The 26,897-nt window shown below is 40.9% G+C and overlaps 1 protein-coding gene across 4 annotated transcripts; it reads right to left on the reverse strand.

The window, feature by feature from the left end:
- Positions 1–372: 372 nt before the first annotated feature.
- LOC115621397 (shootin-1) lies at positions 373–25,175 on the reverse strand. 4 transcript variants are annotated; one of them, XM_030515039.1, is made up of 9 exons: positions 24,959–25,175; positions 24,161–24,761; positions 11,570–11,775; positions 9,685–9,871; positions 9,299–9,614; positions 9,126–9,238; positions 8,374–8,563; positions 7,430–7,832; positions 373–951 (listed from the first exon to the last, which is right to left on the reverse strand). In XM_030515039.1, exons 3-9 carry the CDS (start codon positions 11,754–11,756, stop codon positions 788–790), a joined length of 1,560 nt encoding a protein of 519 aa, XP_030370899.1. In that variant the 5' UTR covers positions 11,757–11,775; positions 24,161–24,761; positions 24,959–25,175; the 3' UTR covers positions 373–787. The 4 variants fall into 4 exon arrangements, 3 of the variants coding, with proteins under 3 accessions (XP_030370899.1, XP_030370901.1, XP_030370898.1); XR_003995262.1 differs by lacking the exon at positions 7,430–7,832 and adding an exon at positions 8,065–8,264 and having other exon boundaries at positions 829–951; positions 24,959–25,168; XM_030515041.1 differs by lacking the exon at positions 7,430–7,832 and having other exon boundaries at positions 811–951; positions 24,959–25,165.
- Between the last annotated feature and the right edge of the window lie 1,722 nt (positions 25,176–26,897).

Below are 26,897 nucleotides of genomic sequence, written 5' to 3' on the forward strand. Positions count from 1 at the left end.
AATCTATAATTCACTTTTTTGCATGATGAACCCATGACTATAAAATCTACCCCAAAGATTTGGAAACAAAGATTTTGTATCCTAATTAATGTAACTAGATGTCAGTGCGAATAGCCTTCTTCTTACTTTTTTGTGTGAGTCTATATTCGTCTCATACCACTTCCATCTATGAATTGGGCCATAACTGGCCGGTTCGTAAATAATAATAGATATTATTATTTATTATTTTTTGCAACATTTGACCCTTTGTGATGTTTGATATATTGTGTCGATATTATTCCACGACACTGGAGTGTTGTAGTAGAGAATGCCTTCAATGTGTCTTAAATTCTAGCTGGTCTTAGTGGGAATTGTAAATAAAACAACGGAGAATTTTGGTTAAATAGGTAAAAATAGTGTTTATTGCAAAATATTTCGTTGGGCTTCTTCAAGAGATAAACGCACAATAATTGTTAAAATGAACACTTTACACATAAATACATATACAAGAAAATTTGTTCAAAAAGTAAAAGAGTGGCAGATGAAAAGTATGGCATGAAGTTAAATATTTTTTTAGTAAAATAATTCGACAATAAATGACTTTTGGTGGCTTGTTTGGGTTTGTTTCGTTACTTCCTGGAGGGCACACGATAATACAAAGTTGTTGGGTGTTAATTATAGTTTGGCTGTGTATTGTTGTTAAATGCAAGGAATGTTTGTTGAGTTTTGAGACCACGTTAGAGAGGAACGAGTAGCAGGATAAAGAAGGATAAAGCGAGCATGAACTCAGGATGTGCGCTCATTACAACTAAATGTGCAGATTTACGCATATCTTAGAGTTACGATTCTGCTTCTCACTTATCTCCAGAACTTGGAACATCTCTTGCAGTGCTTCGTTGGTGCTGGTCTTCCGGCGATTGCGACGTAGCGTAACACGGCCGGACTTGAATTCGCGCACTAGAGCGTCAAGACCTGCAAGAAAAGACGTTTTAATACGCTTCACTCCGGACTTGCTGCAAATAAGATAATTGGTGTTATTGGCATTATAGTTAAGCACATGCGATTAGTTGTTAGAAGAAATATTTGGATAAAATACACGCAACTATCAGAATACATACCTTTAAGGCGACGGGCACTGACAAAGAGACAAGCAAGTAAGCCTTTTACTTTAAAATCCATTCAACAGTGAAGGAGTGGGTGGGTGCGGGTGAGAAATAGCGGCAAATCGAAATAAATCACGAGCAGAGCAAAGGACATACACACACACACGTACACAATAAGTGTGGTATGAAGGCGTGAGTTAAGCTCTCCAGCATTCAACAACTGTCAGCGGCGACAAATGAAGGCGCCAAGTTGAAGACGTTGCGCATACGACTTGTTGGACTAAGTCAATGAAAATGTTTGTATGTACGAGTATGTGTGAGAAGGAAAAGTGGCGCAATAAAACACGGAAATATAAAACGCACAAATAATAATAATAAGCCATAGCACGACAGCGAGAAGAACGACAGCAGAAGCTGCAGAAGTAAAAATCATGCGCGACAACAGCAAAAACAAACAATAGTCCGCCCAAGGGTCTTGAGGTGGTCTTGAGGCGGTTGTGAGGCAGTCTTGAGGCGTTGCGGGTGTCACCACTTCTACTCGTAAAAATAATAAATTGCGTCGTCGTCGAATTTGATACTACTTACGAAGGCATGGGGGGCGGGGGCGGGAGCTGGCTATAGCTGGTGTAACATAAAGCTAAGTAAGCAAGCGCGAAAATGCGTAAAAAATGTATATGTAGGTACACCACACAAACACACACACACATAACAAATGTGAACGCTAGCAGAACGCTCTGTCTGCTGTTTAAAGCCCAAGGACCAAGGACTAAGAAGCAAACAGCAACAAGCGAGTCAGAGCAAGCGCCAACACTCACTCGCTTGTGCTCTTTTCAAAGCCTCGGCGCTATGGCATGTTGCCATGGCTGTTGCATGAAGCCAACTAAAGGCTGCTGCTGCCCCTCAGCTCAGCTCTACTCTACCCAGTCCTTTGCCTGCCACCCCCACCCCCATCCCTCGATGAAGCGCACGCACCGAGCTTAAATCAAATTCAAGTTTTCAACGTTACGCATACGCAGCGTGGGCAGCAACAGCAGGTATCAGATTGAACCGGAAATGCTTGGCACGCGTGTGTGTACGAGTATATGTAGTGTCAACATGCTGCCGAAAGGATATTGACATTTGTATGTGACTATTGCGATACGCTTGGAAAAGTGGAGCACATTAGCTGCCAAAGTACCAAACCAAGCTTATCAAATTTATGAAGCTACTGGTATACAAGTATATCAGAGGAATTTACGAGGCTTAAGTTGCTGGTAGCTTTTCTAGCAAATGCAGAAGTAGCTGATTTTTTTAGGTTTGTCCCTGTTCGCCTCCCCTCAGATATTAACCGCTCGAGAAGTGACCCTGCCATTGAACAAAATTTCAAATTGTTCAAATTTGTTATTATTTTCCACTTAAACTGTTAATATGGCTTTTAGTTTTTGAGATAACTGATATAGTTACTCATAATGAGGCTTTGAAAAGTTAGTTTTGCGTCCTAAATATTTGAAGCAAATATATCTTCTTTATCAAAATTCGATTCAATCTATGTGGCTAAGTATGGCAAAGTATACAAAATCATCCCATGTGGCATCGACTGTAAACACACTTTACTCTTATTATCCACAATCAGAAAATTGAAATAATTAAGTAACTATTTTAGCTAAAAGCAATATGCTATATAAATATGTCTACTCAGTATCAACTTTGTCGAAATATATATATAATTAAAGATGTTACGTTGCACAAAATTGGTTGTAGGAGGTATCTTCCATATCTACATGTGACTTCAGCTTTAAAGAGCATTTAAAGCTGTGATGGAAGAAAGTTCGTCGTTTGTAAATTTTTGTCAAACTCAATTTCTTTTCTAACACTGCACAAAATTGGGCTGGCGTTGCTGGCAAGAGTTGCAGACTGGACTAAACAATGGGCAGCTCTAAAAGTTAGCTCACTGGCTGGTTGGTTGCCTGGCCTGGCTGGTAGATTGATGGGTTCAAGCCTTTGCCATGACAATGATGGTGATGATGAGGATGCCAGCAACAATGCTGCTGCTGATGATGATGAAGTTGCCTGCCGTTATGCTTGTTGCTCATGTTCTTGTTGTTGTTGTAATGTAGGTGCACACACACTTATACACTCATATACAGTCTACACTCATACAAAAACATATGCTTCTGGCCAAGCCACCGACTACTATATTGTCAGAAGTACATTCGTTCGTTTCGCTTCATTTGTTTTTGCGCCTTCCAACACGACGCCGACGCCGATGCCGACGACGATAGCGATGGCGATGACGACGTCGGGACGGACCGACCTACGACTACGAGCGGCTGTTGTTGCTATTAAGCTGCTGCATGTCGCGTCGCCAGCTCAAACGCTTCATGTGCTTCAAGAGGTGCGCGCGCGTTTTTGCAGACATCGCTTGAATCCGCTTCAATTCGATTCGATTCACCTGGAGTCGAGCCAGTTAATAAATACGCGTGGCATTTTTTCGGCTTCGCATGGCCAAACGAAGTGAGTATCAAAAGTAGCTGTGTGTTGTGTGTGTGTGAGCGTGTTGTGTCTGATTGCGTTGATTGATTTGAATGTCTGCTCGTTACGCATACGCCGCGTTGTTCGGTCTCTGATGCTGATGGCGCGCGCCAAAAAGTAGATAACGGAAACGGATGTGCTTAGTGCGAGACTTTTTTGTGTAATTGAGTAGGTGTTGTGTTACTGTGAGCAAGCGACTCAGCAACTGCAGACACGAGTATGTCTGTTGTTGTGTTTGCTGCTGCTGCTGCAAAGAAATGTCTCAGTTCTTGGGGTAAGTCCAAGCTCTTACATGCCTGATTACCTGCAAGTCTCTTCATATATGTAGCTCTGTGTGTGTGTGAGTGTGTGTGTGTGTGCGCGAGTGTGTAGGTGTGGTGGCTTTTATGATTTCCGCTGCCTTTATAGTTCCTGTTTGCCATACCTTATGTTTGCGGCACATACACATAGTTCGTGGCACATAGTACGAGTATATAACTGGCATACGGGCATAGAGCAAAACTTATATATGTATGTATGTATATATAATTGTGTGTGTCGAAGTGCGTGCGTATGTGTACATATGTGTGTGTACTGTGCGTTCAACAAAGGCAACTACAATTTAATCATTTGCTCTGGATCGATATTTTATATTTATTTATAAATTTATTTGCCAAAGGTATTTTCAGTATATTGTACTTGCCATGCCGAACACACACACACACACACTTACTTACTCGCATATCTGCCACAGATTCGTCAACAAACACATACTTACATATATACACACTCATGCAGGCAACATATATCAATAATGTGTTGGCCAGATTGCTGAGCACATACGAGTATTCTACAACCAGTTGATTTCATTTTGTTTACCTTCCCATGAGCACTCTATATTTATATATATACTCGTACAGAGATCTGTATTTATGTATGTATGCTTTTGTCTGAGTGCCAGGATCCTATCAATATACAGTTATACAATGCCGCATCTCCTCCTATGATTGCTTCAAAATTGTAAATACACACACACGCCCTTAGACACAATTAAGTGGCTGTCCTTCATCAATCGACAATAACAATACAACTTGACCTCACAGCAGCACATGGTTGCCTCAGAATTTCCACAGCCTTCAACTTCCTCTGCAATTGCAATGTAGAACAAACATTAGCACACCTAACGTGTATGTATGCATGCATGTATGCGTGGGTGCAAAACATCTTCTCTCCGAAAACGAAAATCAATAAAGAAAACAAAAAGAAATTGATTTTACTTACAATTGTTTCAACGCAATAATAACGGAAATTAAATGGCTAAGATAGCCCTCAAGTGCAACAATGAAAACGCACACACAAACCCAAAACCATATACATCCATTCATCTGGTATATAGTTTGCCATCCGGCAAATGCAAGCAAGTACGATCTCGACATAAGAACGGTTCAACTAGTTTACTAAATTGAAGCCAAATTTTCGATTGCAAGGACCAATTTAATCCAATTAGATTGTGAAGCTCCAAGGCGAGGTGATTTACTGAATCATGGCATCAGTCGAGGGATGTTAATTCTAGTAGACTAGTCGTTGTTGACCAAATTCTTATTAATATTTGTTGAGGATATGGTACATATATTAGAGAGATTTCAACCTTGTTAAGTTGATATGGGAATTCATCGAGTATGTGCGTAAAATTTTAAAGTTGGAATAATTTATTTAAGACACATTCAATTAATAAGACATAACTTATTATTTTCTGCTCCCTATGGAGGTCCTCATTTGAGTCCCTTAGAGTTAGGGGAACATAAAAAAAATGGACAGAAAACGAATGAATTAAACAAATAATAGGAAATAAATATTTTCCTTAATTCTGCTGTGCGGATGTGACTAATCTATTGACAAATTAGAAGCTATTATTGTATTACAAGCACATAGCATGAGTAGAAATCATTTTGATATTAAATATTAATATTCTAATTAGAAAAGTTGTAAGACACAGTAACGCTTTTACAGCTTCAACGCAGATAAAGATACTTTTTAGCTTGTTGTTATTTAAATGGATGACTGTGATGAAAACGTACATTTGTTCACAATCGTCCGATTTCTCCTAAATGTTGCCTTTAGTTTAGGTAAGGCTTTGCCTTCGGGTTTCCCAACAATCATAAATAAGGCGTTTAAAATCGAATTCGTGCCCATATATGTTTGCCGGGTGGATTTTATCCGCAGTTTGCGTTCGACTGTGTGTGCGTGTGGTACTGCTCCATTGAAAGACGAGCGTTGAGCGTAAAATGTATTATGAAATAATGGCACAAAACAAAAACAGCGGATGGTCCCACCACACGCAAAAGGCTGACGCTAATTAGGTTTTCAGTGTGGTACTTACACCGTACCTATGCCATTCTATCAGCCCATTCTATCAGCCCACAACCAGCCAGTACAGAGCCTGTTCTCCCCTCCTACTTTCAAAAAGCCCGACACAAACTTAATTAAGAAGTTTCTGCTGTTGGCATTGAAGCCTTCAACGGGACGATTGCAGAGGGATTGTTGCCTCTTTCCGTGGCATGTGTTGCACTGAAGAGCCGTTAAGAGACAATACGTGGCGGGAATCAATTGCAGTTGCAGACGTGTCGACTGCGAAGATCGTCGATGAGGGGGCGTGACTGTGAATTGACAGCAACAAGTTGAATGACGATGACGGCACAGTTAGGGGGACTGAGGATTGAGGCACATGTGGCAGTTGCAACGACGCCACTTGCCACTCTTCTTCAGGGATTAGTTCAGTGCCATGTCAGTGCGGACGATATCTGAAATGCCATGTTGAAGGCTGACACTGCTAGTAGGTAGTAAGCGAACTCTCATATTTCTATTTCTGGTTTGCAGACCTCATTGGTTTATAAATCGACCCAATATTGGATAATTACAACTCCCAAGTGACAATATGATGTCCGCAAATGGGTTCAAGCCAGCAATATTCTCAAGCCTCCACGCCCATTCAATAAACAGTTGGAAACTTTGGAAACAGGAAAGCTGAATGACTACGAATATCAATTGGAATAGAGCCCAGATTCAATGAGGCAATAGATGTACCTACATTCGTATACCCTGACAGCTTTAACCAAAACTGTAATTTCTGCTCAAGCTTTGCCCGTAGCTGTTGTTGCTGCTTTGCCTCATCTTGATAATTTCTTATTTATTTAATTTATTTTGTGTTAAAAAAAGATTTTCAATGACTTTTTGTGGAAGTTTAAAATAAGTTTAGCCCACTGTGTACGCACCTTTAACAAACTCATACCATCGAACAAACATGAAATTTAATTAAATTCCATTCGCTTGCGACTTTTTAATAAAATTTCTAACAAAATTAGCACTCAAATAATAGCTGGTGTATTATATACATACATACTTGTATGTACATATGAATATATACATTCATGTGTAAATGGTTATAAAATTTTTGGCGCTCCACACACAAGCAGGGGAAGAGGACAGCGAATACGTTTAAATTAAAAAGTAAAATCAATTCAGAACTGGGCCAAGAATGTCAGACAAAAGTGAGAGAGAAAGTGGCGGACGGGGTCAAAACGATCATTGCTGTTGTTGTTGTGCTGACATTGGAATGGAATGCGACAACAAACAAACAGACACACGCATACATTTCTTTACAATGTGGTCGCAATTTTGGCAGACAGCAGGACACGAATGTTGGCCAAATTGATTATGCAAATGCGCAGATTTTGTGGCTGCCATTAGGGTGGCCCCCAAAAGTAGGCACTGAATATTTTCGGTGGGTCTGACTGTGTGTGTGTGTGTGTGTGGTAGGGGGTGGGGTGTGTTTGCGTGTTGGAGAGTGGGACACGTACCTGTTGCTGCTTGGGCCTGTACCTGTTGCTTGACATTATCAATAATCTTATCAGCGCCACTTCTGTGCAAGCCATGTGAGGCAATGTGGTCGCTGAAGGTGGCAGTGCCGTCAGCACCAGACGCGGTCGTCGCCGTCGTATGCGCCACCGCAGCAGTCTGTGTGGTGTACAACAATGTGAGAGGCATTGGCGGTGGTGGCGGAGGTGGCGGCGGCGGCAGCGCTGGTGTGGCTGGCACTGGCGGTTGCTGCTGCTCCTGCTGGTAACGCGCCAACTCCTGCTCAGCGTGCTCGGCACGGGCATTCGCTTGCCGCAGCTGCTCCTCGACTATTTCCAACTTAACTTGTAATTTTTTTAGTTCATCGTTAGTACTTTTGGCAATAGCCGCATCCATAAGAGTTTGCTACAGTACAAGGAGAAACGAACAAGAACAAGAAGAGCGGAGGGTGGCAGGATGCGAGCATCGGGTGGGTGTTTCGGGGTTTTCGTTGGAAATGGGGGATTGGAAAATTAGTAGAACAAACATTAGTTTTCAGTTTGGCAAATGACTAAAGTTAATTATCGCACAGAGACCATAAGCTAGAGGCAGTAGGCATAAGCAGGCTTTTGAGCATTTTGGCAAGCGAAATGCTTACGTTTTCAAGGACATAACCAGCACCATCTCTAAAACAACAACAACAACCAGTAGGCTGTACATTCAATACATGGGTGAAATATTTAAGTAGTTGGGTGTGTGCAGGAAGTAATATATGTGTGTAATGTTGTTGTTGCTGTTCAGTTACTTTTTAAACATACTGGAGAACGGTTTGAAAAGATCAAACACGCTGCGTGCTTGCTAATCAATAGACAAAAAAGTGATTATAAGTGTGAGTAGAGTAGAGTAGAGAAGAGTTAAAGGGCCATCCCATCCAAATCCATCAGCACCAAACATATCTAATACGCACCATTTCCACAATGCGCTCGTTTTGCTCGCGCGTTTGCTGCTGCACCTGCTCCTTGATCTCCTCGAACTCTGCGTTAGCTTGCAGGCTGGTGGGCGAGGGGGTGCCTTGAGCATGTCCATCGGTCAGATCGCGGGTCTTCGCCGTCAACTCATCGTTGCGTTGCTTGAGCTTGATGAGCGCCGCTTCCATTCTGCATATTGGGAATACAAACATAGAAAACCACGCGTAGAGTAATCCAGAAAGTAAACGGATTTTGTTGTTACTTAATTTTATGCTATACTGATTACAATTAGTATCTGACTACCAGTGACATATAATTGGAACATTATATACATAGTAAACTTCATCTATAAACATTAGCTTTTAACTGAACTTATTCTAGCTTCTACTATACTCGTATGTCATATATGAAGCATTAGAATGAATGAAAGTTTTATTTAAAAGGATTCACAGTTAGAAATTCAAATATAAAGCAGCCTTCGCAAATATGAAAGCATCGGCTTCTGTAACTTGTTTGTTTGAGAAACTTTAAGAACACAATTCATATATACAATTTTATTTTATAAAATAAGAATGTTCTATACTAATAGATAACAAATACTCACACTAAAATATGTATTAAAAGATAATTCAAGAACAAATATTGCATTTTTTTAAAACCGAATGCAGAATTACTAGTTTCAAAATTTTTTGAATTTTTGAAATAGATGAGGAAAGGTAAAGGTGAATGTGTTACTTACTGATGGACTTACTTTTGGCTTGTTTCCACACTCTCCTTCATGTTCTCCGTCAGCAACTTGGCCACTTTGGTTAAATTGGTATTCTCTGTTCGTAGCGTTTCGTTTTCCTCATCCAAATGATTTTGCTGCATTGAAATAGAATCTTAAGCATTTCATCGCTCCTCTACGCTCTCTTCCATTCTTACCTGTTCCAGCAGTTCGGCTATTTTCTCATTTGCTTCGTATAGTTGCAGCTCCACTGCATTGGTGGCATTCTTGAGTGTCAGAAATTCATCAACCAATCGCTCGACAAGGGCACCGGTTATGTGTACACTCGCATTCGTCTCATCCACATCGATGAGACTGTCCATTTCGTTGTTGCCAGTAGAGCTGCTGCCGCCTTGTTGCAATATCTTCAGTAAATTTCGCTTCAGTTCGACGGAACCAATCAACAAGTTCGCCGGTGCGGCATTTGGGCTCTGCTGTTGCTTCTCTCGCATGTGTTCCAACTCACTGGTGAGACTATCGGGGGGCAAATGGAGAGCTTATACTGGGACTGAGACTCAGACAAGTATTAACTCTCGCTGCTTACTTGTGTATTTGATCGACCTTCATTTTGTGCAACTTGTCGAGCGCGTTGCGTTCGTTGCTCATTTTTGTGTGCTTGGCATGCAGCTCCTTGATTTGCGTCTCAAATCCAGTCTGACGTTGTTGCAGCGCCTCCAGTTGACTTACCAGCTTATCGTGTTGTGTGTGCTGCTCAGCTACTGCGGCTTTCTCTGAAGGTAGATTACGCATTATTTGTAGTCTGGTTTTTTAATTTTTATAGCCTGTACCCAAAGGGTGAAAGGCTATACTAGTTTTGTGCGCATGTATGTAACACACAGAAGGAGGCGTGGCAGACCCCACAAAGTATATATATTATTGATCAGGATGAGAAGCCGAGTCGATATAGCCTTGTCCGTCCGTCCGTCTGTCTGTCCGTATGAACGCAAGGATCTCAGAAAGTATAAGAGCTAGAATAACCAAACTTGGTTTCCGTATTCTCCTAAGACCGAGAAAGTACGAGTTTGAGTTTTTTTTCGATGCACCCCCCCACTCCCCCGCAATTCGTGTTTTTTCTTATAACTTCCGTAATTCTCGGAATTTTGAAATTAATTTTGGTAGGTACATCCAGTTAGTACTAATGTGTCCGTATGCCAAATTTCATCATGATAGGTCAATTCTGAAGAAAGTTATAGCCATAAGTAAAATCGCTGCTCATGCGCTGCCTCTGTCGGCAGCGCTGCCTGCAGCTGTTGTTGTTGTTGCTGCTTTGGTTCAACTTTGTGCTGCATACATACACGCATATAAACACGCATAGCTACGTGATGTAAATGTATGCTGTTAAAACTGAACATAAACATGTATTCTCATTTAATTTAATTAATTAATTAATTCATTCATTTTTTTTAATAATTTAATTTTTTAAAAAATTTTTTTTTTTAATTTTTTTTTTTTGGTGGAGAGTACAGGCTATTTTACTGTCGGGCTTGCTCGACTGTAGCGTTCTATCTTGTTTTATGTTTGGGAGGCTTCCTACGTAATATTTCATTCATGGTTAGTCGGATTGCAATCGAGATAATTAAATTGGATTGTATTTATTATTTCGTTTATTGTGTTTACTTTGCAAATCAGCTCTTTTCCCCATATACAAATCCGAGTTAAACATATTTTACGAAAATTTTGATATTAAATAGACCGGACCATATTTAAGCCCGCTTAAAAATATTACAATCAGTGCCATCAAAGTGTCAATTACAGATGAGCTATTCTTTCCATTTCTCCAAATTACAAAACTACTTGTGACTTGAATACCAAAAAATAAGATATGCGCACAATTTGTTGTTGATAATGCTTGCTCGACATGTGACCAGCATATCTTCAACACTACATGACCGTAACAGGCGACAAATATTGGATGTTAGGCCTTCGAGTACGAGTTAAAATAACCGAAAACTGTTCGCGTACGAATCATTATTAAGCAAAGCATAGCCTGTTTCCCCGGAAAACCATGAAAATCGTAGAATCGAAAATTCTAAGTGGCACACAGTCATTTGTTTCCCATACGTTTTTGGGGAAAGTCAACTGCCAGAGAGGGCTAATCCATCCAATGTTTCACACATCAACTGATGTAACAACGAAGGAGAATTTTCGGAGGCTCCAGATACAGAATTCATGGGTCATTCCCCTTACACGCTTGTCTTCCAATTACTTTTTTTAATTTCCATTAACCCTTGAACCCGAAGAAGTGGAAGATGGCATTCAAGGGAAAGTATAGTATATTGATCTTTGTGGATAGTGTTTTTGCTCCATTATCAAAATATAAAAGGAAGTCATCGTATTCACATTCACTTGGAATACTAATTTTTTAATTATGAAAAGATTTGTAAACACTCTTGCTTAGGTCCAATACTATCCTCTAGTCTAGTACTCACGCGCTTCGATTTCCAACTTGAGCGCCTTGTTCTCTTCCTTCAGCGCTATGTTATCCTCCAGAAGGGTGAACATATCGTGTTCGGGGTCCTGCTCATTGTAGTCTGGCTCACGGACACGGCTGCGACTGCGCGTCTTGGCCTCCTGTGTGCGAAACTTGGCCACCGGTATGCGTCCACGGCGCTCCATTCTTACGGATCAGATCAAGCTATATAGATATAAATTTGAGGGATATATATTTAGTGTTTGTGCTAATGAATAGGCTTAACTTATTCGGACGTGTATAACTGTTTGTTGCTTACGGTTGCGTACATCACAAAGCCTTAAAGCGTTATCCTTAACCCAGACCAGCAGTTATGCTAAGCAAGTGAAACTTGTGTGTGTTGCCATCACCGTGTTGCTTATGCGCTATGTTTGATTGTGTTTGTGTGAATGTGTGTATGTAAGTAGATGTTGATTGCCACATGCTTTAAAATGTCAAATGCTTAGGCCTCCGTCAGCTTCAGGCCTTTTATTCATGCCCCACAATGAAACGCTATTTGGGTTTACTTTGCTTTTTTATTACTTTTTGCCGTTTATAATTTCAGTTTTATTCTTCCTTTCTCCTGCCTATTTTCCTGTCTTTCCGTCTGTTGTTTTATATTATTATTCTTATTATTGATTTTTTTTTGTATTTTCCTTTTTAAATATAATTTTAAATATGCTTGTGTAACACTTGGCTTACATGTCTTTTATGGTTGGTTGTAATGCTTTAAAATTTGCTTACATTGTTTTTTATTTTTTGTATTGTATTATCATTTGAATTGGTTTTAGACTTACTTTAACCCTTTACTTGCTTCTGGGCTAAAAATGCATATGCATGCAGTTTATGTTTAAGTGAATACCAACTTAGATTTAGTTTTAAACACGCACATACATTTCAAATGCTTGTGAAAGTTGCTACGAAATTGCCTAAAGTGCCCAAAGGTCTGGGAAAGCCTTAGCAACATGAAGGTCAGCTCGGCCAGCCTTAAAAGTCTCTCAGCTTGGCTTTAAACTTTTTGCTTTTTAGTGCAGAAGCGTTTTAATTATTTCTCCTTGTGTTAACCAGTTATTTATTTTGTTTTTGTAGCTTAATAACTTAAATGTTTATGTTTTCTGTTTTCCGTCACAAATTAATTTTTGCTGCTTTTTTTTATATTTTCAAATTTTGTTAGTTTGTTGTTGTGTTCGGTTTTGTCACTTTTAGTGTACAAATTAAAAATTGGATAAACCTAGAATTACATCAAAGGGTCTACAACTTTTTCCTCCTACTGCGGTTGCTCGCCCTGCTTTTTATATAAAATTTTTTAAATTTTTTTGTTATAAGATTTGTTTGCATTTTTACAAAAATAACTACATAAATAATTAAAGGCGGCTTAGAGCTCCTCTGGTTTTTGTTTTTAATTGTTTTTTGTTTTGTTTTTGATTTATTTTGTGTATGCTTGCGTTTTTATTTGTTTTATTATTTTCATATATTTATAATTTTGTGTGTGTGTGTGTGTGTTAAATTTGGTTTAAATAGCTATAGGTTCTCTTATAGATTTGTCTTTTGTTAGAAATTGTATAAATATTTTTAATATAATGTATTTTCTTTCGTTTGTATAACTAATTTTTTGTGGTTCGCTGTTGTTGCTTTCCACAGCAATACTAATTTTTGTGTTTTAAATTAAAATTTAATTTTAACTTTTATCTTTGGATAATTTTTAATGCTTGTGTACTAAAACTTTACATTTTATCCGTACATGCCTTTTACGTTGCCTTTACTCATATTTTACAAGTGCCGTTTGCCTATTTATGTTAAATATATATATATATATATATATATATATGTTTATATAAATATTGATTTAATTTTTAATACTAATTTTGCTTAGATGTGAAATTTTGAGCCTTAGCCTCGAATTCTATTATTTATTTCTGTAATAGAGATTTTTTATTTGTTGTAAGGAAACTTTTTAGTTGGGGTTACGCGTCACTGCTTAAACTGGGATTCGTTTTGCCATTAAAGTAGAAATAGATTAAAATTAATACAGCCATGATTTAATGTATGAGAAATGAAAAGATAGCGAAACAAATAAAAGAAAAAAACATAAAATTCAAATTCATATAGCTTTGTACTGAAAGGTAAATAATAATTCCTGTATGTAAGAAACCCTACGAAAAAATTATAAGTTTCGCCTATTACCTCTTTTTTTCATTACTTTTGTGTTTTAAACATAAAATATCTTTAACGCAATACTGAAGTTCACCATAATTCTTATTTCATAATTTTTGTATGTCTTGACATATTATTTTTATACGTTTTACTATTTTTTGTTATCTTTGTAGGTTTTCGATATTCAAAATGTTTGCTTCTGAGATTTTTCGCTTGTTTATGCTGCCGTAGCTTTTCTTTTCCTATTATTTGCAAAGAATTTTCTTGTATTTTTAATTTTTTGGGGTTATTGTGTTTATGTTTATTTTACACATGACCAAGTCATCGAAAAGGTTTTCCGTTTTTGTGTTTGTTGTGTTTTTCTGGTGATAAGGAACGTGTTTTGCACAATTACATAAATGAAAATATTTCATGTTCTCGGGATTTTTGTTGTGAAATGTTACAAATTGCGTTAGCATTGAATGTTATGTGTTCTATTAGCATTATAGTAATTATAAATCGGATCTGCGTGTCAGCTCTTTAAAAACACAATTGGGATAATATGGTTCTTGATCAGTTCAATTAAAAGAAATTGTGGTTCAGCAAGCACGGTGAATGGCTTAGGCTTAATGTTGAAATAGCTTAGCGGCAGCCGCTGCTTTACAAATATAATTTTGTATATAATGCTCTCCACCATGTTGCGACCACGCTTACATCTGTGGTGAAGAAGAGTGAGTGTGCATGGATCCCGGCGCCAGATTCTGACGAGAATTTTGACTTTACTATATATTTAAGCAAACGTCGACGTCTGCTTAAACAATACAAAAAGCTATGTCAAATTCTTAGCCACGTGCTGTGCTCGAGTTTTGCTTCGTTGTCCTGATGCTGATGTGGGTCTAGTTATCTGTTTGTGCCTATTTTTCTTGTCGTAACTGTTGATGATGTCCAAATTTAGTGATATTTTCCTACAGTTCCTCGATAAATACACGCAACTTGTCGATGAAGGGCCGCCGGTAGGTGGACGAATGCTCAATTTCTAGCTTGTACCATTTGTCAAATGATTCTTTGGGTATGACATCACTTTCGTAGAGCGCGTTAAATGTTGTGCATATCGTGTCACCCGCAGCCATCTCATCCTCCATTTCGGCCATGAAGTGCTGCTGCAACGCATCCACTGTCTCGTCAATACAGGCTATTTCATGGGTCTCCTGGGCATCGAGACAAAGGCGCAAAAGAGGTGTGCATTTCTGTCGAAAGTTTTGCAAATTCAGCTGGGCCCCTGTCGACTTTTTGTTGTTATTGTTGCTGCTCTTGTTATTATTGTTGTTGTTGTTAGTCATCACAGTTAGCGCATAATCACAGCAAAGGAATTTCGTTAGTAGCCGCACGAAATCCGTGGTAATATGTACATTTGTATTAATGTAATCAATGGCCATGTTGCAATCATTGGATGTTGTTAGCAAAGAGCCAATGCGCTCCACATGCTCGGCTGGGTTACGCTGCAGCTTACCACGGGCCTGTTGTTGTTGGCTGGTGTGCAATTGCTGCTTCTGCTGGTGTTGCTGTTTAGTGTTCTGTTCCAGAAAGCCAAAATTGTTTGAATGCAGAAATTCGCGATATTGCTGCACATCGTCCCAGAACACCAGTGGATCGAGCTTGTAATCCTTGTGCCATAAGTCTCGTGTGTAAATGGCACCAAAATCTTGAACAAAATAGTTAAGAAAAGCCCGCACGAAGCGATCTGTGAAGTAGCTGTCCTCTCTCCATCGGCATTGCCAAATGTCCGAAAAATCTAGAAGGCGCTCGTGCATAAGCGGGCCAAGAAACTCAAAAACATATCCCCAGCCATTGGGAACATCCACCAACAGATCGGGAAACTCTTCGGCGAAGCGTGCATAGACTTGCGAAAATGTAGTCTTGTCAAAGGCTTTCTGGCGCATCAAATAACAAAAGACATTGGCACAGGCCAGACGCTGGGCACGTTTCACCGTCCCACGATGTATATAATCCATGAGAAGATAGTGTAAGACGGCGGCCTGATTTTTTATGTGGCAGCTGCGCCAAAGTTGCAACACTTCTGGCTTCCAGTCGCGCGTGTTCAGCGCTTCTTCAACCAAACGCGTAATCATCTCCTGACACTGTAGACTGCTGAAATTGCTGCCGCCGCTTGCATCATGTGTGGATGTTGAAGAGGTTGACGGATTAATGTTGCTGGTATTTGCATTGGATTTGCTGATGCCATGTGAAGGCAGCGATGACTGCAGTGGCTGCGTATATGAAGAGTAGTTTAGATTATGATGATTCGGCGCTGGCGTCTGTGTAGAAGGCATGCGTTTAAGCAGATTGGGTGTTCCCACGACGGCTCCGGCGTTCGCACTCACTGGTCGATTGCTAATGTTGCGCCATTGATAGTTGGAAGAGTTGCCGAGCTTTGGCATGCCAGCTGTAGATTCGTCGCCGCTGCTGAAACGCAGTTTGGTAGGATCAATACTAAGACTTTGGTTGTCCTGTTGCTGCAATTTTGGCATCTTCTGCATGAAGTAGTTGCTATTATCATGACTGTGTTGGCCTCCTTCCTGATGGCTACGATTCATCTGGTGATGTTTCTGGTGTTGCTGTTGGTGATGCGAGCCGCTAACGCCACCGCCGCCGCTGCTCCCTCCTCCACCACCTCCTCCTATGTTGCCCGAATTGCGCCCATGTTGTTTTTCCTCATGCTTTGAGATGCTCGCATTTGTATTAAAGCGCTGGCGTCCACCATGCGTCACCGGCTGATCCCAGTTGCGTGCGCGCAAATCCAAGACGTCCTGCATCATGAAGCGCACGCGACTGCTGATCTTAACTGCCGGCTGGCGATGCGAGTTGCCGCGCGATCTGTTCACAATATCCTGTATGCGACGAAAGATCTTCTCAATACGCACCGAATTTTGATACTGGTCCGGCAGATTGCCCTCTAGCAGATGACCTACGGTGGTCAGCAACTTGCACATGTATTCGAGCTTTTCCTCGCATCCATGCTCTAGCAGCGACTCGATGCAGTGCAGTACACGATCGCTGGTCAGCGTTTGCAACTTAAAGAGCTCGCCTATGAAACGCACTGTGCCCCAGGCACGACGTCGGAACTGGTATTCCAGATCCTCCATTTCAGCGCGCAGTTCTGCCTTTTTATTCGGATCCGTGCACTCGTTCATGCGATCCACCGTTGGCTGTAATTTCTTGGCCTTCGCATTGGCATCGTTTACATTTGACTCGAACTCGTGTTGTATGCGCGTGATCAACGAGCTGGTGAACAGCGACTTGTTCTCAGCCTTGATCTCATGAAACAGAACTTTGCAGAAACGTGCATAGGTCGGCGCAAAGTTAGGTTCGCTGATAGTTTTTTCGAAAATTAACAACATGACCTGTTGATACAGAGAAGAAGAATTCGTTTTAGTAGAAATTAATTATTTTCTTCTAGTTTATCCCTTAAAAATATCTGAAAATATTTTCTTCAAGTCTCGACTTACATTTGTCATCTTGGCTTCAGTGTTCATTTTAATGCTGAACATTTCCTTCAACAGCACATCAAAGTTATCCGGTGTTAATTTGTTGAGTATACCGCGCACCTTTTTAACCACAGTCTCCATATCATCATCTTCATCTGAGGCATTTGCCATTGACATGCGACGTAAGGTTTCTGGCTGCCAAGCATTCTCGCACTCAGACAACTTAATCTCCTCCTTTAGTGATAGCTGGACGCGTATTATATCCATGTGTCGTTGATTTGACATTCCACCGCCGCCGCCAGAGCCACCCGAACTATTAATGCTGACGCCCATTTGCTGATGATCATGGTGTTTCTTATTGGGTCCATGTCCATGTCGGCCAGCACGTTTCCCAGAGACATAGTCAATGGATTCACTGAAGCTCATGTGCTGATATTGTGGCACGTGAGGATTATGTGCATGATGATGCTGCTGCTGCTGACGTGAGACAAAGAGCTGTGCAATGCAATCCCCCTTCTGGCAGTACACCATGGGCGGCTTGCGCGAATCGCTTAGCTTGGAGAGCTCACGCAACTCCTCAATGCTGTATTTAAATATTTTTCCATTATTTTTGGCTGCTGCTGCCGTAATTGATGTCTGTGATGTGTTCGCTGATGTTGAAGATTTTGGACTATTTCCCTTCTTTTCGCCATCGCCGCCCTTTTTAATTTGATGCACTGGCGATGATTTCTTGCTGCCACAGCTGGAGCTGCTAGTACGCACAGTTGCCGACAGGTTGCCCTTAACCTTTGCCGCACAGTCAACATTGTCCATGCTTTTTGTTGTCTTTAGGGATGGAGTCACATTGGTACTGCTTATGCAGCTCATGCTGCTGCTGATGGAGGCCGTGGGCGATATCGCCACACTGGAATCTGAGGCGACGGGATCAAGCGCTTTTATGGAGCTAGACCAAGTGGAGCTGCATATGAAACCAGTATCGTTCAGTTTATCTTCATTAAAGTCTCCAAATTTCAGTTCATTAATAGCAGTAGCGGAATTGTTACATTCGTCGGCTCCGTCGGGCTTTACGGCACTTACGCTCATTAACTCTTCATCTTCACATACAGAGCTGGAACTGTTGAGAAATTGCAGTTGTTGTGCTTCGGGCTGTGCCAAGAACTTGGCCATAATATCTTCGGTAGCCATGTGTGGATCCTGTTTTGAAGTGAGCGACTCTGTTGAGGCCGTATGCGACGAAGTGGACAATTGGGCATTGTCTGTTTTGGCTTCAACTAGGAAATATGGGAACAAATTGAAACAGAATTAGTGCGCGGCCAAAATTGACAATCTTATCATCGTATCTTTAACTTTGAATTGATGAACTCCCTTACTAACATCAATTAGTAAATCTGTCCATGGCCTAATACAAAATTTCAAACAAACCCTATTATTAAATGCAATGAATGAAAGGCGAAATAAGTGTTTAATTTTAAGTGCTAACTTTGTTTAACTGCAAAAAAAAACATGAAAATTTTGAATAGAAGAAAATGTCTACAAAAAAGATTTTATTTTGCTAGTTTTCGTTGCCTGCTTTTTTGTTAACCCAAAAGTTATTAATGAATTCCTACTATTTTGAAAATTTGAAAGCTTTTGTAGATAATTTCTAAATAAACGGACCACTGTATCAGAGCTTTTTATCGTTGTTTGGTTATTGAAAAACGAATTTAAGGATTTTTGGAGATTTTTATGCTTACATTTGAGTTGAGTTTCTGGTGCTGCTTGCTGCGTCTTCCCACCAATTTTGTTCGAGCTTTGCTCGACCTTTTGTTTCTGCTGTTGATGATCCTGCGTCAATTTTGCATTGTCTCTTAGATTAGAACTTAAGCTAGAGGAATTATTACTAGTTGCACTAAGCTTATCAGTCGTTAGCTGTGCCGTCTTCTCTGACGGCATTATCGTGCTGCTCGATGCAGACTCCACAGCTGCTGTTGTTTTAGTTGTGGTAGCAAATGTTGTGGATGTAAGCGCATTCAATTTGGCTGCATTATCCAAGTTGCTGTTGTTTTTGTTGCTCAGCAAATTATTGTTGTTGCCGCTACTTGCTGCCATTGTAGTTAAAGGTGCCGCATTATTTGTGACTGCCGCTGTTGCTCCTGCAGGAGCAACAGATTTTTGTTTCTTGTTCTCCTTGCGTGCCTTGCGCTGCGATTTCTTATTAATACTGGTGTTCTGCCCTTGCTGGGGGTTAAATGTGCCTGCAAGAAGGGCAACTGCTGGCGAAATGCGCGGGTTTTGTGTGGAGGCTGCATTGCCGGCCTGTTTTAGTTGCTGTTTTTGTTGATTCGAAGCTGGATGCGTGGGCGTCGAGGCCGCCGATGAAGATGCGCCTGAGCTTGATGTGCTCGATTGTTGTTGCTTTTTTGGTGACTGCAATTGCTTGGCACTCTTTGCTGGACTTGTGCACAACTTCGAGTCTTCCATGCTCACAGGTGCTGCAGTAATCGATTTTGTTGCTCTTTGCGCTCGCTGTTGCTGCGTTTGTTGCTGAGGCAACTGGTGCGTTCTGGCCAATATGGTTATGCCCGTGCCGCCACTGGCGGCAGCCTCAGCAACTGCATTTGCTATGGATGTGGGCGTTGCTGTGCCTGTAAATTGTCAAATTTTTGAATTACATTCATTTGTTATTGTTTTCAAGGATTGCTGCTCTGTTACTTTGTTTATTTGCCGATTTGGGGCGCTGTTTCTTGGACATTTGCGGCTCCTTGAAGAGCACAGGCTCTGGACCAATGCCTGTCGGTGAAATTTGCGACAGAGTTGTTTCCAAATGTTCAAATGTTGGTAGCGTGTGCTGGTTCTCAGCCGCATTGTCAACTGGAAGGAGAAGCATATTAAAGATTGGATATACAAATGGAAATTGTTTGGTGATAATGCAAGATGTTGACATTCTTTTATTTATTTCTAGAGCATAAATGCATTCAACCATAGACTCTGGTCTGGTTAAAGATGTAAAGACTCACCATCACTGTACTGCCAAAAGCTAAGGTGATCCTCAGTTTTTCCCGACTTTGCTAAGATGTCTTTGACAATCACACTAATCTGATCCTCATTGGATGATGTGGGTAACGGCGATGTAGGTGTGGCTTCCGTGCTCTCATTGTCCAACTCACCAAAGACAAGAGGAATGCCTATCGAATCTCCTGTTGCATTCTGAACAGCTGGCTGCGACTTCTCTGTTTGCATTTGATGATCCACCATGACTGCGTTAAGCAGCGATGCGGCCGAAGAGGTATCCATGCCCAAGGGTGATTGATACAAGCACATGGTTATGTTGCTATCCGTCGGTCCCAGTGGTGCGCTTTGATCCCCCCCTGGAACTCCGGCCGTCAGCGTAGCTGTCGATAAATCTTTTTTCAGAAACACCGATGATTTGGTATCAAGCACCTCCATGGTGTCCGGATGTATTATAGGAATAGCATGCTTACGCTCCTTAGCCTTCCCACTAATTGACTGACCAGGCGCAGTGAGCGGCTGTAGCGATGTGGCAGAAAAGGCGCCGCCTACAGCAGAGGCGCCAGCCGCTTGTAAATGCGTTGCATAGGTATGCAAGGCCCCTGCGGGGGCACCGGCCTGTTGCGGTGTCATGCCCGCAGGCGCCATCATCGGCGTGGCGGCCAAACCCGTCGATGCTCCGAGTGGAATGCTTGGACAGAATGTGGGTGGCATATGAAAGGCGGCAGTACCATTAAGTGCAGCGCTGCGAGGGTTCATAATGGGCGTCACAGTGGCGGTGGCCGCCGGATTCATCAGTGTAGCACGTGGCGTTGGCACCGTGGGAACCGCATAGGCAAAATAATTCGTTTGTTGAGGGGTCGCTGCTCGTGGCGCTCGCATGCTAGCACGGTGCGACATATTGCTGGGATTGTTGGTGGATGTGGCCGGTGGTGGTGCCGAATGGTAATAGGCTATGGCCTGCGCAGGTGCACCTGAAGTGGCGGCACCACTAGAGGCCGCCGCTTGCATATTGACAGCATGCTGCTGTGCAACTGCGATTTGTTTCTGTTGCGGCGAAGTCGCAAAGAATCCGGCTGATGCTGCTGCTGCACCATTGCCGCTGGGCGAAAAGCCCACCGTTGGTGCGCCCAGCAACGAGCCGTGGTGGCTAAAAGGTATGTAGGTAGTGGTCATGAAGGCGGCTGTGGGGCCCGCTCCACCCGCATTGCTCCCTGCGGTCGCAATCAGGCCAGCTGAAGGCGTAAAATGCTGCAAGCCAGTGTTGTTGAGAGCGCGTACCAGTCCAGTATTAGCATTTCCATGACCAAGGGCGGTACTGCTGTTGACTTGCTGTAAGCCGCCTGCGCCACTCCCAGTGAACTGTATACCGCTCGCATTACTGTTTATGCCGCCGCCGCCACCTGATGCATGCTGGCCCTGGCCACCGTAGTGAGCAGACGGCGGCGGCTGACTGACGAAGATTACGGGCTGATGATGTGACTGTTGCTGCTGCAGTTGATGGTGTTGCTGGTCGCGACTGTGATGCAACTGTGTCTGTTGCTGCTGGACCTGCTGATGTTGTTGTTGCTGCTGCTGCTGCTGCTTTTGTTGTTGTTGCTGTGCGTGTGAGAGGGGGTGGTGATTACTGTGAGCCGAGGCCACGTTTTGCTGCGGCACAAACACCGATAGCTGCTGTCCTTGTTGTTGCACCTGCACCTGCTGTTGCTGCTGATCCTGCGGTATGTGGGAGTTGCGGTTCTGCTGCGTTTGCTGGTGATGATGATGCGGCGTCTGATGGAGCTGCTGGTGACTGTGACTGATATTTTGCTGGTGTGTTGACTGTGGCCTTGTTCCCTTCCCACCCCCTCCCGGTTGTAGGAACATAGGAGGACCTTCGAAGGATCTTAACAATAAACAAAAACAAACAAACAAACACACACGAACACAAACACACACGCGTTTACGTATTGTTGTTGTTGTGGCCACAAATTCATTCGTAGGCGGGGAGCCGCGTCGAGTTGCAATGCGTCGGGGGGAACAGAACAAATGTACAAATTTTCATGTTAGTAAGATGGAAATGGAAGGAAATGAGATGAAATTAATACTTGTTCTTGTTTTAAATAAAAACCATGCTTCATGTCTGGATTGTTTATACAAATGTGTTTTTTGTCTCTGTGTGTGAATATGTATGGGTATGAAATGCCAATGATGATGTGTTCCATAAAACAACCGAAAGCAAAAAGCATGCATGCAAAAATGCAATTGATTTTTTAAACGATTTCTCAATTTTTTTCTTTTGTTATAAAACAAATCACATTTACATAAGTACGAGTATATTTGTATGTATGTAGTATTTTGTATTCTTAAAGAGTACATACGTGCTAAGTTTAAAGTGCTTTAAAATAAGTGTGAGAGTGCTTAAAGATTGACGGTGCGAACGCGATTGCTCAGCAGCACTTGAGAAATTTTATTACTAATTTAGCCCATAAATTGGCATGATGTCACACATTTGGGGCGTAGAAATTCCGTTCCCACTGAAGAAGATGACCAACATTTTATTGCAATGCCAATGGACTGAAAACTGCGCACGCCTATCAGGCAATCTACAAAAACTACAGCTCGAGGTACAGGTGGACATGTCCATGAAAAACTTAATATAAACCAGTATCCCATTTTACATTTTGGATACAGGGTATAAAAACGACCTATGACATACGATTTAGCAGTTAAGATAATGCGCCAAGAGTTTTATTCTCATTTCTGTCCTTTCAAGCTTATTTTCGCAAACCTATGGAAATTTCTTTAGGAGTTCTCAGAAAGATACTTAACGACATGAGAATAATTTCTATAACAAAGCAAAATCTAGCACAAAATTTAGTTTTATTGTGTAGACACAGGGTGAAGAAGGAATATAGCTTTTTGTTTTTATCTTTATGACGATACATCTAAAGTTTATGTTTTTTCATTTTCCACAATAAAAATATAGTATATAAGTTACAAAACTGTATCATTATTTTTTTAATAAGTACCTTTTGTTCTGCCAGGTAGCCAAATATTGGTCTCTGATTCAAATGCCGTTGAATAAATTATTATTCCTTTTGCAGGCTCTCTTGATTTGTCTTCATTAAACAGATTAATGTTGGCCACTGTCTTTTCTTTTACATAAATATGTATGTATTAATACAAGGAAGCTCAACTGTACTTGGAGAACATTGTGTAGTTGTAGTTGCGTGACAATTGATGACACACAACAGGTGGCGAGGTGTTGCTGACTTGCTCATTAGTCATATTGCTTTGAGGGCAGTCGCTGAATGAAAAAATGTAGCACATATGTACATTTAGTATGTATCAAACAAACGCCAGTGGAACAAAGAAATGCGTAGGTGCTACGTCTCAGACAAGTGGGTTCCACCTTGATCTCAAACTGTAACCAGTTTGTGGAAGTATAATTTTTCACCGCAGCATCGTCTGTTGTCCCACATTTGGCGTTTGAACAAGTTGCCTCCCAATTGGCAGGGGCGAAAGAAAGCCTGAAAGTGGCACAAGTGGATATTGTCGGGTTGGGGCAAGCTGCACTTGATAGTGTAAGCCCCTCATTTCAATGCAAGTGAAAAACCAGTTTCGCAGTAAATTATTCTTTGCTCTTTTTGCGCAGACAGTGAATTTTAGAGAAAACTTGTTTATGGGAATGGAGCACTTGCTTTTGTTTGTAAACAAAACCAGTTGCGCATCTGTGTGGGTGCACAGCCCAAAAACCATTGATGGCAGTGAATTCCAACTGGTTTGTAAATAAGAGCGCAGAGATCTTATTGAAAATATGAAGAACGGCAGACCGATAAGCAAGCACAATCTATTGGATTTCCAATGGGAATGGAATTTCTTAGTGAACGACCCAATGCGTAAAATGCCAAATTTTAAACAAACAAAAACAAAGGCGTTCAATGTATATATTTTGTAATATAGAATTGTTTATCAAAACTTACCGCTTCTGGCTTTTCTCTAGCTGTGGCTCCCGATCTCGTCGACTTATTTGTTGTTGTTGGTGCCTTTGCTCCTGTTTATGCTGCAGTTGCTGTTTTTGATGTAGCTGCTGATGTTGTTGTTGTTGGTGGCGTGGCGTCTTCGCGCTCGTTTGCTCTAATGCGTGAAGCACAATTGCGCTTGTCGATTCTCTTTACCCAACTGTCCGTGCGTATTGCTCCTCTTTTGCTTTTCAGACCCAGCCACTGCCTTAGATGTGCGGTGCGTGTTTTTCCCTTTGTTTTTTTTTCGCTGTTTATTTAGTTGTTTGGAATTTTGCAAGTTGTGAATTCTAAACTTAAAAGGGGAGGTCCACCAAATAACGTACAACGTTTGCGATATTTTACCGATTTTGTTAATTATTTTTGTATATTTTTGTTTTTTTTTGTATTTTTTTTGTTTTTTTTTTTGTTGTTTAGCGATTTAAAAATGTTGGCATACAACTTATTAAACAACGCGAATTTTTACGCACATCAACATCTGAGAAAGACGGACGACGAGCACAGCACGTACGTACAAAATATAGAAAAGAAAAGTACTGCTAAAATTTCACGGTAATTTTTTCTATAATTAAAAGAGAAAAGAAAACGTTTGCTTGAATTTTGCATAACTATTTGTTAAATTCCACGAAGTGAACTGTCAAAGCTTGCTACGTTTGCTTTTTGTTTTAACCAACTCGATTTAGTTCTATTTTGTTTTATTTTTTTCTCCTGCACTGAGGCGTTGCTAGTGTTGTTGTTGCGTTGACAGTGACTACTTACTCGCTTGGCTTTGGCCGCGCCGCACACACACAAGCACCACACACACAAAATGAAGAAACGAAAAAAATATAGTTCCAACGCGTGGAACACGCTTAGAGAGGTACTTGCACTAAGTCTTTACATTAGTTCATTGTTTTTTACACTTTTTATGTACGTGAGAACAGTTAATTTTGTGTTTTTTTACAATAAATTTGCAAATGCTGCAGATTACAACTACGTTCGCATCTAGTGTAGAGCAGTATAACTGGGAATGTATCGATATTTATATCGACAACTTAAAGGAAAAAATTGGTTAAGAGTGGCAGCGCCGGCACATACTTTGCTATCACGTCCTTAAGTAATGCAAAAGCTGTTGAATTTCTCGAGAAGTGGCAGCGCTGTGAACGCCAGCTAGTTGATGTGAAACTGTTTCCGCGGGTAATTTAAAATTCTTTCCAAGGCTGCAACTGTCGGCTCACATCAGCTTAAATCATTTTTATTTTACACCCATCAAACAGCAATGAATTATTTTAATACGTTGTCTGAATAATGCACTTATTCTATTCTATTACTAAGCCATTGACGATTGACACAAAATTGCTTCATCCGATTTACAATCAAATGCCAACGCATCCAAGCTTCATCTGGATCGGGGAGTTTGAAGTGGTACGCCCACTTCAAGATTTTGTTACTTTATTTGGGGCTTTTTGTGTCGGTATGTATGTTTATTTTATGTACTATTTGTGCGACTGTATTGGTGTGCGCAGGCGCTGTATGTCGTCTTTCCATTGGGATGCCGTTCAGCACCCTGTTTTCGGTTGCTTGGAAAGCCAGGCAGCTCGCATTTACGCGCCCAATTTTTGTTCGTAGTAAAATTTTTGGTCGCTTTATTTTGCCGGATGTGCTGTCAGCAGAGCCTTTGCAGCTTTCGTTTTATTTGTGTTTGCAAGTGTGTGTAGATGTATGTTTGTATCTATGATTGTGTGGCCTGTCAAAAGGCTCTGGCGTGCATTTAGCTGTTGGTGTTGCTGGTTTTTATCAGTTGAATTCCGTTGCAGGTCTTTATGCTTTCGCACTGTTATCGGCCTGCCCAGACATAGCACATTTTTTGGCTTTTGGCTCATGAAAATGCTGCGCTGCTTTTCATTTCTCTTAAATGACTTTTCTATTTCAAACTGTGGGCTAGCAAAGCAAAAAAAAAAAAGGAATGTTCTTGGTCAATTCCTTTTTCTTGTTTGCTAGAAGAACTAAAGCGATAATGAGGTCAACTAAATCATTGTTAAGCAACAAACTCTTTTTGTAGGCTCATAGATGTACACTGATAAAGAAAATGTAGATAATTAATAAAGTTAATTTAAACAAAGCTCACATTTCGGTAGCTTATTCCAAGTTTTTATTAGTTTTTAAGACAAGCCAAAGTCTTTGAGATGAGCTTCATGGCTGATCCTTTCGTCAAATATAGTAGTTTTGAGTGGATTTATCGAAGATGCTTTCAATAGCTGCAGCATATTAATACATGTATAATTTTTTATTCGCAAGTTTTTTGACAGTGCATGATTTATGTATACGGTAAAATAATGTGCACATTCACATTTAACGAAAAACACACAAGAGCAACCACAGCAGCAAAAGCAAAAACGACACAAAAAGATTACTTTGTGGCTGCCATAAGCGAAAAGATTTGACCACAATGCAAATGTTTAAAGTTGGACAAGAAATAAATAAAAACAAGCATGCAAGTTACATCACAGTATGTATACTCTATACCTAATTGGAGTATGTATTTGTAAATGTAATCAACATTTGCACACATTTCTTTTGACCAATGGTACTAAAACTTGAAGACAACTAACGTTTGAGTTTAGTATTTTCGTATTGCATTATAATTGCTTGCTTGTGATCTCATGACTCGGGAGTCTGATAGTTTTTGTCGATTGCCATTAACATTCTAGGGTACCCT

Source organism: Scaptodrosophila lebanonensis, unplaced genomic scaffold, assembly GCF_003285725.1.
Source record: "Scaptodrosophila lebanonensis strain 11010-0011.00,11010-0021.00 unplaced genomic scaffold, SlebRS2 tig00000024-arrow-pilon, whole genome shotgun sequence".
NCBI lineage: Eukaryota > Metazoa > Arthropoda > Insecta > Diptera > Drosophilidae > Scaptodrosophila > Scaptodrosophila lebanonensis.